Source organism: Hyaena hyaena, unplaced genomic scaffold (assembly GCF_003009895.1).
Source record: "Hyaena hyaena isolate Hyena2069 unplaced genomic scaffold, ASM300989v1 scaffold_264, whole genome shotgun sequence".
Classification (NCBI taxonomy): Eukaryota; Metazoa; Chordata; class Mammalia; order Carnivora; family Hyaenidae; genus Hyaena; species Hyaena hyaena.
This window is the reverse complement of record NW_024080894.1, coordinates 1,329,526-1,349,309: the sequence shown is the minus strand read 5'-3', so window position 1 is coordinate 1,349,309 and position 19,784 is coordinate 1,329,526. Positions and strand designations below refer to the sequence as shown.

At 41.5% G+C, this 19,784-nt stretch overlaps 1 protein-coding gene and 1 long non-coding RNA gene across 2 annotated transcripts in view; one reads left to right on the top strand and one right to left on the bottom strand.

Moving 5' to 3' along the window:
• The window catches only part of EFNA5 (ephrin A5), a 283,207-nt gene that overhangs the window by 217,752 nt on the left and 45,671 nt on the right, over positions 1-19,784 (top strand). Inside the window, exon 3 of the mRNA XM_039245605.1 lies at positions 17,711-18,003. Within this exon, the coding sequence (XP_039101536.1) occupies positions 17,711-18,003 (293 nt within the window). The remainder of the gene's footprint in view (positions 1-17,710; positions 18,004-19,784) is intronic.
• The window catches only part of LOC120240775, a 35,180-nt gene continuing 30,982 nt past the window's right edge, over positions 15,587-19,784 (bottom strand). Inside the window, exon 5 of the long non-coding RNA XR_005530719.1 lies at positions 15,587-16,939. This is a non-coding gene — a long non-coding RNA (uncharacterized LOC120240775). The remainder of the gene's footprint in view (positions 16,940-19,784) is intronic.

The following is a 19,784-nucleotide window of genomic DNA, read 5'->3' as shown; positions in this document are numbered from 1 at the left end:
AGGCATTTTTGTTTAAAGATGCCTTTTGTGTCCCAGAAATCATACTATAACAGCAACTACCCATCTCTCCTCAGGGTATTTATATACCCAACACACTTACAAAGGATGCCCATTGTCTACGGGGCTGCATAGGCATCCTCTCCAAAGAGTCGACATGTTCTCACCCCCCCATTTCTATAAACTTTTCAGAAATCACTCTTCGTTACTTCCTAAACAAAAATTTGTTATAATTACACTCTATCTACTCGAGGTGTTGCAATGATTATCAAATTTTTTATTTCTAGAGATCTTTGAGATTCTTAAGGTATTTTTCAAAGCAGTAAAATTCTTTGTCTTTTGTCAAAAATCCTTTACATTAGTTATGTAAATAATATAATCTGACATATTTCTCTTAACCTGTACTGTTTGTCAAGCACTTTCCATTCACTCCATGTTGAATTGCTCAAATAATTCATTCATGTAATCCTAAATAATGCCCTAAGAGTTACTACTCCAGAGTTACAGATGAGGAAACTGAGGTATGGAAAGGTAAAGTAACATGCCAAGGTTACACAGTTAGTGGTAACAGAGCCCGGAATTGAAGCCAGATAGATGGCGCTCCATCCTTTTCTCTTGACCTCTTTCCCGTGCTGGCAGCCACAGCAATAAGACAGTTAGTTGTGTCTTCTCTGTTATCAGTGGGATGGCTGCAAAGTCTGGGAAATGAAGATAAAGTTGAAATATCTTTAATCAACTCTGATTTCCTTGATAACCACCAGACATTAGGAAACTTTACAAACCATATGTGCTGAAAAAGCCAGGTGCCACAAGGAGGATTAGAAATGAAATTTTCTTTCCACTCCGATTTCCACTTTTTATTAGTGACACCTCCCAAGCGGTTCAGAGAATGCCTATTAGTGTTTCTGGACATCTTGTACGATTTGCAACCATCCTTAGAGAGGTCTAGGTGGCTGAACTCCACACCTGCCAGACGTCCCTCTGCCCCTGTCGAACATCCCTGCCTGAGTAATTCTAGAATGCTCAATAAGCTGAGAAGTCTCCCTGTTCATAGGCTCAACATCTTATGATTTCTCCGTGGTCATATCTGTGGTGCCGGTGATCGTCCCGGATGAGGACAGCAGCTCCTCACTGTGCTTTCAGGTTTCCCCTCTTCCTTTTGGGACATAGGTAAATTAGCGAAGTGAAAACAGGAAGAAATAGCTATAAATCCTTCAATAGAGCACATGTGTGCTTTGTACACAGTGGATTCAAATACTCTCTGGATTTTCAAAATCATATCTCATAATGGCAACTTTTGTACTCTTTTCTTATCAACAGCATTTGGATCACTTTATATTTAAACAAGTGATTGTATCCTTAGTCCCAAAACTCAGATTAGATTTGTTTACATGAACCTATAAATAGAAAGCATTTAGACCAATAAACATTGAAAAATATGTGGTAATGTACATATATATATATGTATGAATGTATGTATGTATTTCCCCTTTCAGAATGAAGCACTGAATAAAAGCACTATTTATTTTTAATATTTTTATTTTATTTTTGAGAGAGAGAGAGAGAGACAGTGCAAGTTGAGGGAGGTGGGGACCAGGTACAGAGAGAGAGAGGGAGACACAGAATGTGAAGCAGGCTCCGGGTGCTGAACTGTCAGCACAGAGCCTGACGTGGGACTTGAACCCACAAACAGTGATATCATGACCTGAGCTGAAGTCAGATGCTTATCTGACAGAGCCACCCAGGCGCCCCAATGAAAGCTCTATTTGTGACTGGGAGCACATAAGTAGCAAACTGCATCTAAAAGTCATTCCTCTGGTGATTTAGCCCTTTTGCTGGTTTTCCCAGTAAAGGCTGTTCTACTTCAAATCTGGCTGTCTTACACGAGTGGATATGGAAAAGGAGAGCCACTTCTGCCCTGCACACGGAAGCTGCGCTTAAGGTTTTGTCGTCTGTAATCTCAAATTGTGCTTCTGTTTTAACTGCAGCGTGCCTACACCGCAGGATTCTTTTCAGATGTTCAGACATAACTACGTAAAATTGAAAAGAGAAGTTCTTCCAGTGAGTATTCTCATCTTCTCTGAGACACACCCTGATGCGATGAAGTAAAGTACTTTTTCATGGCACCCATAATTTCTACATACATTGTTGAGCGATGCAAACTTTTAAATAGGCTGTAGATGTAAGAGCATATGAAGATCCTTACAGATTTTGTATGGTTTTGGATTATTGTTTACTCAGCGAGGATTCTAATGGAGTACTGGGAATGAGACAACAAGAATCTAATCAGTAGTCGCAAAAGGCAAATGAACTTGCATAAATTAGCACTCTAATAGGAAAAGATAAATGCATGTTCTCTCCCATCTTTCAAGCAATACATATTATTGGAAGAGGTCTCACAGACACCGCCTTGATTTATTTTTATCTTTTATTTTCAAGAGTGCCGAAACTAGAAAATGTAAGTAAATTGAGCACTGAGGGTGGCTGCGGTGAACCACTGAAATCAGATCGGTGTGTCAAATACAGTATGTAGAATTCAGCATGTTGCATCCACATGGATGACATTGTCATTATTGTTGCTGGTAAAAGTACAGATACAAAGATCTCCAGAGGAAGGTTTGTTCCGTGACCAGAGTTTGTCTTAGAGAAACCAGTCTCTGATCCTGACATTCAGGCATTTGCCATGTACTCCACGGTACGTTCACAGCATATCCACTAAGTAAATGGCAGGAAGTGTTTGTCAGATGTAGAGTGGCTGGGTGCCGAGGACCTGGGGAGGCACAGATCATCTGCCACTGTAGCACCATACAGTAACTTCATTAACTGTCACCGGCGGTGGTCACGGAATCCGTGGGGAGTGGTAGCAGCATGCGGTCCTTCTCGTTATACCAATACTCCTCTGTTTGTGGTGGGGTGGGGCATGCTGGCTCCAGCACAAATGTCAGAGGGTAGCAAGTGTCTGGCACTACAGCTTCTAGCCGTAATATAATTAGTAACATCCAAGAATTTTCCCTACCACTTCTTCCCGTTCCTTCCAACTCTTGGTTTACTGTTTCTGTCCTGGGAAAGGAACCGGGTATACGAGGGGCTGCCAAGTAACCTTCACTGCCTTTGCCAAAAGGCAGAAATGTCAGCCATGGGTTTGCTATCTCACTCGGGCAGCTTCAGGCCAGCACAGCAACCTGATTGCTTGTGTTCCTGGTTGAATAAGAAATACCGTACTGGTTTCATAATGGCACTTCTCCAAAGGGCTCACCTATAGACGGGGAGAAATCTGTACTCCAAGGAAAATTGGATATCCTCTTTTGTGATATTAGGGAATACTCTGGTTTGAAGTAGGCACTTTTTAAGATATTTGTAAAATACACAGTGTTACTTTTTTTTTTTTTTTTTAAGCACCTAGAGAACTTTCGCTCTTTGGGAAATCTTCTAGAAATTCTATTTTAGGGGAAATACCATCTGTATTTTTGGGGAAAAAAGGAGAATTAATTTGTCAGTGTTGTTTTGATCTCAATCCAGAAAGCCAAAATGAGTTTAAAAAAATGTCGAGTATCGACGTTCCTTATCTTTTTCTTTGCATATTTTAAAAATAGGTCTTTCCTTAGCTCTCTTCCATTATGGTTAACTGTAATCAGTACTTTATGGTTATATTATATAGCTTTGTTTCATTAGGGCAATGAAAATGGTATTGAACAATAGCAGTATAATGCAGGGAAACAGTTTGTAATTCAGTTGGAAATTGCTAATGCGGTAGACAGTCAGTAATACAATCAGCTTGACTTCCCTAGGAAAACTTGAGCTAAATTTCCTCCATTTTTCTTTTACATCTTCTTATAGGGCGGGGGTGAGGGAGATGCTCTGATCAACACTGGAAAACCAGATGCCCCTGAGTAGAGAATTTCTTTATGCATTGAATGTTGAATGACATCTTCAGGTCCTGGGAAGAGCTGCTATTTAAGACTCAAACTCTCCCTGGAGATTTTTTTTAAAAGAGACTAGATAATTAACAGTCCTGAAAGGAAACAGCTGGAAGAAGAAGAAGAGATGGTGCCTCAAAGTCCCTTCCACCGGTGTATTTCTCTGTCATCTTGATGCAGGAGCAGTGTTCTTTTGAAATTATCATCAAGTATTGCGTACCAAGGGAAAACTAGAGGCCATCTCTTTACAAGCCTACCTCATGCTTGCTGTGTGCATTCTGGAATTCATAATTACTGTAGGTTAAGACTAGTCCACAGGAGCGATGCCTAGGAGTACAAAGGTAAAGAACCTGGTGTTTGTAAGGAGAGGTGAGTTAGGATTTTCTCTTTCTTGACTCTAGTAAGTGGATCGTGATTGTTGAGTCAAAACTATAGAATGTTTTATGTGAGAAGAGTTCTTAGATTCAACAGCGTACATAAATATTTAGCTGCAAATACAATACTGAGAATTCCACTTTTAATTCCACGAGTGCTTGGGGACGCTGGCTTGCAATATGCCATTTAGGAAAAAGGGAGCAATGTGTCTAAACTTGAGTTTCCCTCTAAATTTTTCTAGTCATTAGAACCAATACAGTTTCCTCTTGTGTGATAAAAATTTTTAAATATCTTAATTGTCTAACAGAGAATAGCAACATTTCATGTTTCCAGACATATCCAAACATCCCTGACATCTTTCAAGAGATCAATTATATTTCGAAGCCACCACCCTGATTTAAAAAATAAAACTACATTTAATAGTCCACCAGGAAGTACTCCTGTGCATGTGTAAATTGATTCCTTCAGCTTTTATCCTAGAAACTTGTGTTTCACCTAAAAAAAAAAAAAAATGGTAAAAGAAGTCTTCCCCATGATTCCTAATTTCCAGTTAATTTCCAGCAGTGGCCTAGAATATTTGGTAACCTCTTAGGATCCCAAACCCTATGGAGGTGTGTGTAAGCCTCAGGTCACACACTGAGGTGAACACACCCCAGTCATGTGGTGAACACGTCACTGGGGCAGCTTCACTGCCATGCAAACAGAAAGAGAAGGCATTTCTGCAGCCTGGACACCATCTTGCTTCCACCAGCCTTGCGTATCAGTGCCTGCTCGGGGCGGGGTTCACAGTGCCAACACTTGCCTCCTTGGCCACGTGTTCCCTTCTCTACTTGTGTACATAAAACCATAGTAACCAGCACTTTCAGTGACCAAGAACTCGGGCTTTTCGTTTAATGACTGGGAATCTTCAAACATCCTTGGGTGGGTCTTAGCTGTTAGGAATCTCTTCTCAGCTACGGAGCGTGCTGTGTCCTGGTTTGCCTACATCTCTGCTTCCCACAGATAGGGTTGAAAAGTATTCTCTGTTTGTGGACTGGGAAACAAAAATCTAAGTTCTTTCTAGAATACCAAATGAGCTAGGACTTTAATTGAGTATCTGGCATGCAGAGTAGGTACCTATATTTTGAATTAATAAATAGTGATCAGTGAGCTATAATGCCATTCATCCTCACATTAGATCCAGATTCTGTGCTGAGTCTCGGGCTCATTTAACAGCCTCTCTGTGCTTTGCCATTTTCCTGACCAGCTAGCTCGTCCACACTGTGTTTGTAACTTAACAGCTACTTGCATTGTCGCTCTCTCTTTTGGACTTGAACGGTTTGAAGGGCGATAAAATGTTAATGTGCGTGTCAGAAAAACTTGGGATCCAGGGTTGTACTATCGAGAGCTGAGGAAAGCCAGTTGTGATCCCGTCCTCTCAAGGTTCATGATGCTGAGTTGTCACCCAGCGTGAAGTGCCCATTATCACCCTCTTAGTTCATCATCTTTGTGCCTTGGCATTAACCATCCCTCTGAAACCTCCAGTCCCTGCAAGCGGCTGATTCAGAGCTTGTAGCAGGACCAAACATTCTGAAAGTTCAAGAGGAGGGTCATGTGCATTGGCTTTGAACTGTAGTTCTCTTCCAAGGTAGACATTTTGAAGCAGAGCTTATTAAAATGAAAGGGGAAAGGGAAAGACAACAACTCTTCTCTGACACAGAGACAGACATGCATTTAAGTAGGTAGAGATATTATAGCACTCGGAAATCCCCTAAAGTGCTTAGATTTATTTCTCAGAAATAAATGGTGAATTGTTTATTTCTCTCTCCCCCTTATGTTTCCTTGGGATAGAGCAATTAGTTTCTTATTTTTTATGATTGCATTATTCTTGCATATATCTTTCTGTGGTCCAGGCTATAAAAGTAAATAGAAGATCCAGCTATATGAATGAATATCCTTTTAATGAGTGTGGGAGGAAATAATAATACTAAGTAGTGCAAAACCATTTTTATGTGATGAACCGAAGTACCTTTGTTCCTAGGCTCCCCAGTCTTAAGCCACAGGCCACCAGTAAATGTGTGCATAAAATGACAGTTTTATGTATTCTGGTGTTAACAAAGGTACCTCGTGGTTGGTGGTGTCCCCAGAATGCACTTAATAGGATTTTTGAAAGGCAGTGGCATATTCTGTTTTAATTTCCAGGGTCGAGGAAGGGTAAAATAGAGTCTGTGACTTTTCTGTAACACCCTTCATTCTATCTTTGGGTGAAAGCCTTGCTGAAACAGTGAGATAACACAGTTGCTGGGTGATAATACAGTCGTTTTCATGGTGCCGTGAGTTAATTTCAGAGGTGAAACTATCCTTACTTAGGAAAATAAGGTGCCTTCTCTCCTCAAACCGGCCATTTGCTTGGAGTAGCAAATGGATACTGAGTGTCTCCCGTGTGCAGGGTACAGTGGGGGTGCTGGCACTGGCTCCCCTCCACTCCCTCTCCTCCCCCACCCCCTACCTTCCCGGCCATTGTTATCTTGTTCTTCATCAGTGTTTAGCATTTCTGATGTAATTCAGTACCGCCCCACCCCAAACCTTTCCATTAATTAAATTTTAAACCAGCTGTATAAATTTGCTCAGGGTGCCATGACAGAATACCAGAAACTTGTTGACTTGAACAAGAGAAATTTATTCTCACGGTTCTGGAGGCTGGAATCCCAGTTTGAGGCCCACCAGGTCAGTTTCTGGTAAGAGAGCTGTTTGTAGCTTGCACAGGCGGGGAAGGGGACATTCATTTTAGAAGGACGCTAGTCCTTTTGGGTCAAGGCCCCACCCTTATGGCCTCATTTAACCTTGACTGCCTCCTGAAAGGCCCTATCTCCAAGCACAGGCTCACATTGGAGGTTGCAGCTTCAACATATGAATTGGGGTAGGGTGCCCAGTGAGGGGAAAAACCTTAAAATCGAGGAGCGGTTCATGGCTTGAACTTTGTAGCAGGTACTAAACTTTTAACCTGACACTCGGCGCCTCTTCCACCTAGCAATGGCGCAGGAGAACTCGTTCTGAGGGTGGCAGGGGAGCTGGGGAAGTCCCAGGATAAAGCCAAATGAAGAATCTCCAATCCCATTTGCCTTCCCACGTGCCAGCAGGGACCTGTACTATTTAGTAGCGGGATGGAAGAACAGATTACTAACTCCCAGAGAAGCTCAGGACAACGGATTGGTCCTCGTCTTCCCTTGCAAGGATTCAAGTCACTATTCGGCAGCTTTGAGGGGACTCTGGTCGGTTCCCGAGAAAGCTGCTTTTCTCTCCTAACCCTGGCTTGAGCAGCAGAGAGCAGACGTTCTGGTAGGAGGGGCACCCTCTGCACTCCCCATGACTCCTGCTAACTAGAGCAAACCCTGGGCACACCTCAGCCTGGTCTAGGCCTGACCTGAGCAGAAGGGAGCCTCAGAACCAACAGACCCTCTGGACTGCCAGCTCGTGGTTGCTGGGACACAGCTCAGAGCAGAACAGTGGTTGGCGGAGGCTGAAAGGGAGCCTTGGATGTTGCTGCCAATGTGATAGGCGGTTGCAGGATTTTGTGAAGCAGTCTGATGAACCCTCTCAAATAGAGGCACCTACTGCTGCTCAGCTGTGTAATTGGGATGGAAATGGGCCAATGAGAGGCGACAGTTTGTGCTTAACCTTTTGGGAGTCTTGTTCCAGGAGACTGTGTGTGGGGGGAAGAAAGAAGCATTACAAATAATAAGCTTCTCCGCCTGATTTGTAATGAATTAGTAATAAATGGCCTAGCGCTCTACGAAAGTCTGACGATTACAGAGCAGCTAAGTGCACGGGACCACATCTTATTTTGATCAGCTGTAGCATAGCAAAGACATGTAATTATCATAATCTAACAATTAGCCTGGCATCACTTTCCAGTGTTTAATTACCCCGATAAATGGTAATTGAATAGAGGACTTAATGACAAGAGAGAAACTTTTATTCTGCCTTAGGTGCTTAAGTTGTCTACTCGGCTGGGCATAATTTTCTAGCATTCCTTGAACAACGGTCCTGATTATAATTTTCCTTTTTGCAGTCAGACATTATTTTGTTTTCTGATCTTGACCTTTGTGTATGAAATTATGTAGCTCTTCTCAGAATTTAGTTCTGGGACCCAGAACACAGAGGAAAGTACGGGGCACTTTACGCAGTTCCGTTTTTAAGCATTGCCTGGAATATCCTTCAGCAACAGTTTTCTTCTTTGGACATGTGTCAAGTCACTGCTATGTGCAAACACTGTGCTATGTGCTGGGAGTACAGAGATGAGGAAACACCAGCACTATCTTCAAGGAACTCTCTTTATAAAAAAAAAGGTCTGTAGGGGCGCCTGGGTGGCTTAGTCGGTTAAGCGTCCGACTTTCACTTAGGTCATGATCTCCCGGTTCTTGGGTTCGAGCCCCGCGTCGGGCTCTGTGCTGACTGCCAGCTCGGAGCCTGGAGCCTGTTTCAGTCTGTGACTCCCTCTCTCTCTGACCCTCCCCTGCTCATGCTGTCTCTCTCTCTCTCTCCTAGAAATAAATAAAAAAAAATTAAAAAAAAAAAGTCTGTATAAAAATAGTCATGATCATTATTTCTGTTAACAGTGATTTGCTCTCAGCACAGCCCCAGTTTCCTTCTAAATCTTTGTATTGAGCTTGAATGACTTCATGACCATTTATGACCATGCCCACCACCTCATCTCTAATGGCCCCAGATCTCTGTTCTCTTACCTGAGGTACTTTCCTGATTCCAGATTTGTATCCACCTGCTTCTCCCATGAAATAAAGTACGTGCTTCTCCCATGCCAGTTTGCATAGGAACAGCAACAGCATTTGCTTTGCATCGTAAAGCTTTATATGAAACACTATAAATAATTAACACGAATAATAATTATTGTTTTGCCCTAGCATTCCCAATGTATGCCTCCCCTTGCAGTGTGAAGATCGAACATAGAAAAAGGCTGTTATTTCCTTTCTTTCTTACCAACTTGGTTTGTTTGAAATTCTAGAGAATTAATAGAGATTAATTAATAGAGATTAATTCCTTGCCACAGAGGTCTTAGATCCCCCATCCCAAATTGTTGAAAAGTCAGGGCCACATTTCAGACTGTGATGGCGATTAAGTCCGGTAAGTTATGATTAAGCCAGAAGACAAATATTTATTTCACTGTTTACATACCAGGACTTAAGAACTATTAAATCTTTATTTGAATTGGTTAATAGAAATGACACTTATTATAGCTCTTTGGTTAGCATTAATTAGCGTTAATTACTCTTAAAACTGGGAATAGCCTGAAGTTCCGCTGGGCAACTCCATCCTCATAGGATCCAAAAGGGCTACATGTATGTAAGCAGTCTGGCAGGTGGCTTATTTGTTTGATTGACTCCTTCATCCCCTGAACAGAATCAGTTTGTTTAATCCTGTTCTCCTAGGACGATGGCTGGATAACCTGTTCAGTGATTCCTGCATCTGCTTTTGGACCCATGTTTATGTGGCAGGTGCTCTGTTCCGTGCACTTGACATGATGTAAAACTCTGGATAACTTAGGGCACAAAGAGCAGCTTTGTCAGGAAGCCCTGGTCCAGCAGGAGTCAAGAAAGAGCCTGTTTAGCTTTGTGGAAGTGACCTCTGTTAGGACATACACTGATTGCCCGATGATGATTCATTTTATTTTACTCCCTTTTATTCATTTTAGCGACCTGCAGTGTGTTGGGTGTGTGGGACTCTTCCTGGTTAATTCTTTGGCTGACTTAGCCTGTTGATGTTGACACATTCTTAGGCCATGCCTGAGGCCGCTCTGGGGGCTTAGAAGCAATTAGACTGTCACCCAAAGCTCCCAGGCCCTTACTGAAGGCAAGTCTTGTTTAGGCTCTGCCAATTTATTTATTTATTTATTTATTAACGTTTTATTTATTTCTAGGAGAGAGAGAGAGAGACAGCGTGAACAGGGGAGGGTCAGAGAGAGAGGGAGTCACAGACTGAAACAGGCTCCAGGCTCCGAGCTGGCAGTCAGCACAGAGCCCGACGCGGGGCTCGAACCCACTAACCGCGAGATCATGACCTAAGCGAAAGTGGGACGCTTAACCGACTAAGCCACCCAGGCGCCCCAGTAGGCTCTGCCAATTTAATGCTTGTTTCCTTTGGAGCTCCTCAGTCAAGCTAATAAAACAAACTCTAAATGAGTTAAAACAGTGGAGGAGAGAAGATTTGGTGGGCCTTGTATTTGAAACAGGTGTTACTCTTGGGAGACACCAATTTTAAAAAGTCATTCAGACTGATGTGACTTGTACCAGAAAAGCAACAAACTCTAGTTGAGGTTTTGTGAAGTTTTTAAACCGCCTGATTTTAAAGCACACGGACACACACATACACACAGGGAAAGAAAAAAGGTGACAGGTTACTGTACTCAACCACTAATGAATTCCAAATAACTGGCCATGTAAATGTCATCTTATTCCCATCACCTACAGTTACTGGATTTGAGGCAAAGCTCTTAGGCTGCGGAATTTATAACTACCAAAACATTCATGCATAAGAACTTTACTGGAATTGATATTAATGGATACACAGAACACCAGCGCTGGGTTCTAAATATTTTGCCAGTATCTTGTGCTCCATTGGATAAAAGTGTATGTGTAAAGTTACAGCATACAGCATTTCAGCTGTAAAGATAAGTCAGAAACATTTCTGAAATTCATCACTGAGTATTTTTTTTTAACTTGTAAATCTCCCCTTCTATGGGAATTTTAGTTGGGATTGGTATGTTCTAGAGCCTGGAAGAACAGATTGGACTGCCTGAAATGTGGTTTTGGTCATCAAACCTCATTCATAGTTACCTCATTGAGTCTCAGCAACTGGCCCGGTAGTGGTGAAATTGTTCAGGACTCTGACTCAGAGCCGAAAATGAAGGTCAATTACCAGTGCATTTGGATGACAGACATGTCCACGAGAGAAAGAAGACATTAAAAACCAGCAAAACAAATCTTTCCTCAGGCCCCAGGTGCTATTATTCATCTACCCTGAGTTTGATTTGCTGTTTGTATTTCCTGCTTTAACCTCTGTAGGAAAACAAAACAAAACAAAAAGAGCATCCTCAGACTCAGGATCTGAAAGCCATAAGGCTTGCATTCTGTGCTGAGAGAATAACAGAAGGAGACGAGGAGAGACGCGTTTGCGACAGAGACTACCATCCTCCCCAGCTCCTCGCGAAACGTATTTATAAACCAAACCCCATGTCTGTCGTGGGCCCGTGAGGACTTCCAGGACAAATGAGAAATTCTTCTGGTTAAGAAGAGACCTCTTACCCTGAAATTAGCCTTTAAATCAATAAGAGTAGAGTCAAAAGATCATGCCGCCAAGATATATTCACTCTAGATTTAGTTCAAAATTTGGGAGGAACCCTAAGCTGATAAATTTGCTTAATCTTTGACCATAAATCATATCCTTCTTTTACATTTCAATTTCAGAATGTAATATATTAAGTTGCCCGGTAATTAAAGAAGTGACATTGTAGTTCTGTTCAAATAGGAACATTAAGACAATCGCCCCTTTGACAGATTAAAATACATTTAAAATGTAATAATCAACTATCCAGTTCATGCGAAATAACATTTTCATTATTGAATCCTTTAAAACACTACATGAAAGGGGGGTAAAAGTGTCTCACAGCTTCCTAACCTCTAATAACTACTCTGTCTCCTTTCAGTAATGCTGTTTCTATATTTATGGAGTGAAGAAACTTCACTCAGGAGCTGCTTGATAAAATACCTCCGTACATATTTCCCTGGAAGCAGGCTCTCTGCTGTGCCAGCAACATATGCTAAAGGCCAATTTAGAATGTTTTAAATATGCACCATACCCTTCCTTTTCCAGCTACTAAAATGAAATGCATCTTGGCTTTGGCAGATGAGGAAGGAAGGAGGGGAGGCTCACTGCAGGGGAAAGGGGCGAAAGACAAGTTCAAAGAAGGATGGGTACGGTGCTGCTCCGCCGCAGCCTGAAACCCGGGGCGCTGCCCGGGAGCCCTTTGCATTTGGCGCTCCCAGCTGTCTGTATCCCCCGCACATAAGCATATGGGGCAGAGGAGGAAGTGAGGTCAATGGTGTGAAGACTCATGCACTGAGAAAGAAAGCCAGGGGACATCTACTTGCCATAGCGAAGAGAAACCAAGGACAGCATCAGAGTAAGTGGAGGACTTCCATGAGAAGTTGGTAAACGACCAGTGTATTCAAGTACTAGATGGCTCGTCTCTCAGTTTGCAGATAAATTCTTGGGTTAGAAGGAGTGAAGTCTTTATGGTTCTTGCTGACTCTGGTCAGGAAGCAATGTTCGGTCCCTGTCTGGGGACAAAGCTGGGTCACCGTTGACAACTTCAGTGAAAACGCAGACAGTTGACTATTAGGACATCTGTGTCTTCATTTCATTTGAATTCAAGTCATGAATCACTTTTGGCAGACAGGTTAAATAAGGAGAGAGATATTAATAATAGTCTTAAGTTTATAATCAAAACTGGTTAGCTGTGGAATGTTATCAGGCAAGCCCTGAAGATAAATACTGAAGACAAACTAAGACATGCATGTCTGTGAATAAACCTTCTAGCTCAAATCCCAGCTTCAGTTGTTACTTTTGCTGTCAGTAGCCGTGGAATGTGCTTTTTATATCCAACCGTTCCAGGCAGCTTCTGGGACATCAAGACCTACCATAAAGTGCATAATTCATGTTTGGTAATTGAGTTGATAAAAAAGAACTAGTTACCATACTGAATTTTCTTCCTCTTAATTAACTAGAATGTCCCTTTCATAATAGATATAGGACATTGATTCTCATCCAGCCTCCTGTCCAATGTTGGTAACTGTATACAATGCATTCTTCCCATAACAGGGTATATGTACTATCGTATGTTACATGGAGCGCTGGCGCTCACAGCCATGCAACTCAGCAGAGAACAAGGGCCATCGTTCTATGCATACAAGATGTTTCCTGGCATTTGAGACTTTTGTATTATGAGAACACAGGGCAGTAATCGTATTACTCAAACACAATCACTTTTCTAAGTGTGGTAGCTGTGCATGCGTTTACATTGTAAACCACTGTGATAATTTAGTAGAGATCATATTGTAATTATTGCTGGCTTGTTGGTGTGGAGCCAGAAATTCTTACGCTTCATCATATGCAATGATTCCAGAGAGGGAGAGCACCACAGATACGGTGGATGGAATTAAAGAAAAGGAGTAAAAGCGAGACCTTTACAAGAAGATTTCCAAGAAATTTACCAGTGTGCTTAAAGCAGCAGCCATGCCGCCCATGACATTTGTCAATATTGGCATGTGGAATCATTCTTCCTAGATGTGAATTTGCTCTTTTAATAGGAACTAAAGCTCATGAAAGCAGGTTCCTGATGGGGAAAAAAGAAGACGACTTTATGTCAGCAGCTACTGAGCCTAATAGCACTTCATTCCGTGAAAGAGCAGACCGATGCACATGGGTCAGGGGCTAACCCTGCTGTCTGAGAAGTAGTCTGTATGCTGACACACCCTTCAGTTTAGGAGTTTGGAACCAATGTAGTGGGGAGGGAGCAGGGCCAGGACCCTTTGCAGCAGACTTGCCTGGAAGAGCAGTATGAAGATAAGGTAACCCGATGGCACCAAAAACCTTAAAAGGGCTCCTTCAGGTCAGGGAAATTACAACTGGTAAAACTTTGAAACCATTGCATTTAAGAGGGAAGAGATTTGGCTTCAGGACCAGATGATAACATGGGTTGAAATTCTAACTCTGCTGCTTATTTCCTATGAGGGAAAAAAAATGAACTAAGAGGATAACAACCTGAGTGTCATTTCCCCATTTGTCAAATCAAACTAATGATAAGTATCTAATAAGGATTTCATGTGACAACACACATAAAGCCGTAACACAGAAGATGCTGGATGTAGCAAGTGCTTGTCGCATCAGTGAACTAAGGAGAGACCCGAAACCCTGTCAAGAACTAGAACTGCCCTTCTGGGGGAATACAGAGTTGACCTAAGGACTTAACTTGAGCCATTTACTCTCTCCAGAAGTAGAGTAGCAGGATGGTAAAGAACTTCAGTTCCGAGGTCTGTATGCTTGGACTTGACTTCTGCCCCCACATTTTACTAGTTGGGTGACATTGAGCACATTGTCAGTATCTCGTTTTTAAGGGGGAGTACTAATAGTGTTTCTTAGGATTTGCGATGGAGATTAAATTGAGATAATGAACATAATATAATAAACAATTATATTAGCCATACGTGTGTGCCTCTTCACAGTAAGGCCCCCAAAGAATGATCCAGTACTACTTTGTAGCCAAAGAGCATGGTTTGGGGTAATATTAGACTATCTAACCCCCCCTAAACTTTTCTTTGGATTGTACTTGGGTACATAACAGAACTGCCTTTTATGAGTTTTTGTTCATTAATGTTTTTATGTTTATATTGTCCATTTGGGGGAAATTACATTATTGAACTAACTTATACAAATTAAGGATCTGAAACAAAAGTATAAGTTGATTCTGTGGTGATTCATCTTCTTTGTCACGTGGGTAGAGGGGTACAAGTACTAACTGCTGGGGTGATCACATATTCAAAATAGGCTCCACAGTGATTCCTTTAACACCCTACACAGAGTAAAATGTCGTCAGAAAGGGAGAAGGTCAACCCAGTGTAAAATGTGTCTTCAGTCTCATGGCTTGTTTTATTAAAACTTAAGCAGTATTAACAGGGATAAAAGTTGGACAAGGGAAAGTAAACTCAAGACATCAAAAAATCATGACAATTTGTAGACTAAAGCAATAAGCAAATGAGTCTGGACAGTGGCCGTTTTAATTTTTTTTTTTTTTTTTCACTTTTAAGCAGTGTCAAGTGCTAGTAGAAGCTAAAATGAGTGACACTTAGGGAAGGGAAAAACTTCCCCCTTGAATGTCTTTAAAATCTATAATAATAATATAATAATATAAAGTGCATCTGGGCATTGCCTCCTGCTGCATTTCTTGCCTGGCGCCCAGCCAGAACTGTCAGGCTGCTCTGAGTGCTGATGATTCATATCCCAGCACCCTTTTATCTGAACGTTGCAGTGTCTTTTCTTTGTACTTTGGCAGTGATGTTACCTTGATGTTCAGAAATCTTTTAAAAGCAACACAGGCTTTCCTTGCATCTTGACAAATCATCGTCTGCCAGTAATGAAGAAAAAGTAAACCTAGTTCCATGATCATTGTAAATATAAAGAAATAAATACTTCCAACTGGGTTTTTTTTTTTTTAATGTTTATGTATTTTGTGATCCTCTAACTTACAAAGTGATCTGATCATCTTTCCTTATTCTCCTTGTATAAATCAGCATGCTGCTTTCAAAAGCATTGATCAAATGAGTGTTTCTGTGGATCATTTGATATTTAAGGACAGAATGTAGGATTTTTATATTATTTTTAAAAGGGAAACAGGGATTATTGTTACTGATGTTGTATATGTTTACTGCTGTTGTTTAAGAATTAGTATTGTGTTATCAATTTTAATATGCTTTAGTATATCCTGATGATAATAGTACTGCACATTCACATGGCGCTTTTCAGACATCTCATCATTGGAGACTTGAAGCAGTGGTGTGAGGTTAGCAAGGCAGATTCTCATTATTGTTGAAACTCACATATGAGGGAACTGAGGCTCAGGTGGTTTATGATTCTCCTACCCAACCAGCAGCAACCCAGCCCTTAAATCGAGGTCTACTCACTAAAATGAGTAGTGTCCACTTTTATCACATTGTATTTCAGAAAGGAATCTCTGCTTCTTTAATGAATGGGTAGTATCCAGAGTGAAGGTGGTAGTACATCTCTTGGGCCGAACGCTGGTCACAACTGCCCGTCAGAGGTGTCTGTGTGTCTGGGTGCTACATTTTAATGGGAACCCTGGGAAACCAGAGAACATGAGGAGAGTTGAGAAACTAGAATGTGAGGAGCCTGGGAACAGAAATAACCAAGCAAATCAGGATTTGCACGTCATGAGAAAGGAAGATACAGAGACCTAGTTGATGCATCCCAATGTTTTGTGGAGTGCCTGGTGCAAGAATTAGATTTGTTCTTGGTGATGTCAGGCAGTGGGAGTAGGATTGCTGGATAACAATTACACAGAAGGAACTTGATGCTGTGTATACGAGGAAACTGGATAAAACGTAGACATGTCCATAAACGGAGTAGAACAGCTCACTGACACTGGGACGTGTTCACACTGAGACCATCTGACTTGAAGACTATATGACTTGATGGGTGCTTGTCTCTTGGCAGTGACACAGTTTTATGATGAACCTTCTAAGGACTCAGAGAATTTCCTCATTAGCTAAAAAGAGAGGGGTTTTGTAGGCTTTTCTATCCTGATTTTAGAAAGCTGTATACGTAACAATTCCTGTTTCACATGTCATTAGTTCCTGAGAAATCTGTTCATCCGATGGGGAAAGACATATTAATTAACACAAATAAGCAAAACTTTTGTAAGGTATGAATTGAAGCAGACAGTGCAGTGTGTAAGGTGGTATGCATGCACATGTGTGTGCCGTGTGTATTTTAACTATTTCAGGATGGAAGTGGTCCTGGGTTTGCTGTATTCATCTGGCTCATTACTTGCACGACTCATCAGTCCAGCCCTAGGACACAACCTAGAAAGTTAAAAGAAATGGCTGGGTCAGGGAGAGGGGAGAAGCTCATTTGATTTAGCAGGTTTTCATTTTCTTAATATAGAAAGGGATGGGGGGGGGGGGCATCAAAAGAGATCAGCTGAAATGAGTTTGTGACGTAAGCAGATTCACTAAGGGAAACAGCTGACTAGGACCCAAAGTCACCATTCCTGGTCAAGCTCAGTCACTCACTGCTTTGTCATTGTGCCTTAGATTTTTATTTCCCTCCAATGGGGAAGTGTGCAAGGACTTTTCTTTCCAACCTTTAAATTTGATGGTCCTAATTCTCTCAATTTCATGACTCTAATTCTCTACATTTGCATAGAAAATTGAGAATGGTCTCAATTATAGCAAAAACAATTCAGTCCTTCATTTGTTCTTGAAACGACTTCTTCACTCATTCAAAAACACTCATCAAATGAAACACTATTTTGAAATATCAAAACTTTGGTTCAATATATGTGATTTTAAGAATGAAAGGAAAACAGCAAATCAGTATCTTTACTACTTAAGATGAATGTGAGGAGTTCCATTTTCAGCGTGTTTTGAAACCAACGTAATAGAATTCCTCTGTAAAATTGTTGTTGCTTAGATTTGGAGCAGTAACATATTGTGAATCATAATGGGATGCAATAAAAACTTACTATATTAAATCTTTCAGCACCGGCATTATTAAAGCTATCCCACCACTGATTCTAAGCAGAAAGTCTTTTCCTTGTAAATAATCTCCTCTTTCTCTTCTTCTTCCGACAGATTCCAGAGGGGTGACTACCACATCGACGTCTGTATCAATGACTACCTGGATGTTTTCTGTCCTCACTACGAGGACTCGGTCCCAGAAGATAAGACTGAGCGTTATGTCCTCTACATGGTGAACTTTGATGGCTACAGTGCCTGCGACCATACTTCCAAAGGGTTCAAGAGATGGGAATGTAACCGGCCTCACTCTCCAAATGGACCACTGAAGTTCTCTGAAAAATTCCAGCTCTTCACACCCTTTTCTCTAGGATTTGAATTCAGGCCAGGCCGGGAATATTTCTACATCTGTGAGTATACCAAGATTTATTGTGTTGTAGGGCAGCTGCAAGAACTCAGACTAATTTCTTACCCATGTTTCAGAGAATTGCAGAGAGCTGGACTCTGCATTACAGATGTCTCCTTGTAAATGCATACATCAGGGTCCCTAGATACATTAGCTGGGAATTGAAAGCACAAATTAGATTAAAGACACAGCTCCTCTCCCCCTATGAAATTGCGTGTCAGCCTGTTCAGTGAACCACTGCTGACTTGTATTTCTTTTAAATGAAAATTGCTAGGACTTCTCCAAAGCTGAGGAGAAGAAAAAGAGACTCCTGAAAAAAAAAAAAAAAAAAAAATTAAAGGAAATAATTAAATTTACATAGCTTGAAGTCATTGGATTTCTTATTCAGGTGTCAGCAATATCCTTTCAATCATCCACACTTGCAGTGGAGAAAGCCAAAACTCCTGCAAATGTCAGCATGCCGACGATAAATACTCTCTTTGTACCAAGGAGAAAAGACCATTATTAAGAGCAGCTGTGTCTTTAAACAGGAAAGAGCGTGAAGAGTATCTAGAAAGTTCCAAAGGAACTGGTGTGAGTGAGTTTCCCACCTGTGAGTCTGTCCTGAGAGAGCTCTAAAACTCTCAAGCTGACCTCTGTAGTTACCATATTCACGGGGCCTTGGTTCTCATCCACGATGGACACCCTCACCTCTTCAGGCATCGTACTAGTCATACATGCTAAGTAGAGGCTTGTCAAACTTCACTGTGCAGAAGTCGCCTGGGCATCTTGGTATAAGGCAAATCTGATTCAGGCGGTCTGCTACAGGGCCTGAGATTCCACACTTACAAAGCTCCCATGTGACGCAATGCTACTGGTCTGTGGACCACACTCTGTTAGGATGCTTACAAGTAATACTTAATTTAGGCAGCCTGCTGTATATCTGGACCTTACTAGTATCCAATATTGAAACTATCTGGCCCTTGCCAAGTATTTTCACTATCAGCTGAAGGAGCTAAACGTTTCTCATTCAAAATTTATTTTGTTCAACGTTTATCGAACAACCTCTCGTGGCTCAGAAATGTTGGGGGGTGCGAGATCAAAAGACACTCCTGTCCTCAAGGAGTGACCATCTGGTGGGGAGGAGATGTAAACAAGCAGTTGCTGAATGAAGGTAAATGCAGGGAGCAGTGGGTACATGGGTCCATGTAACTCCCATGCTTGAAAGAATCCAGAAGTGTGGCTGCATATAGCATGTAGAGATCTAGGCAATACCACCCAGGATGCTTGGCACTGATCTTTCAGCCCTTCTTGCCAGGCAAACAAGACAAAAACATTCCTGTTTTCCTGACTCGCGTCTTTAACCTGAATGTCCCCACAGACGCCTAACCCACATGTTTTTTCAGTCTGCAAGGATTTCTCGTTCCTCTTCTCCAGAAAACAGAATTTTATAATGAGATGGATTTCACCATCATAGACAGGGCACTCCCACTTACACTGAGATTGAATTTAAAAAGGAAATTGAACAGTGCCAGTTTTATTATTTCAGTACATACTTTGGTCATTAGTCATGAGAAAACACGTAAAAGGCTTGATACTATCTCACATTCAATCCATAAAATAAGAAAAGGAATATTGAGTCCCACGGATGGAGGAAACACTGGCATTCAGTGAATTCACATGTTCTCAGGCAGCAGCCTCTTGATTTTACTGATCTTTTACTTCGTGAAAGAATCTCATTCAGCAAATGGGGAAAAGGAAAGAGGAAGATGTAAGTGGTGGGATGGCTGTCATGAATTGCCTAGG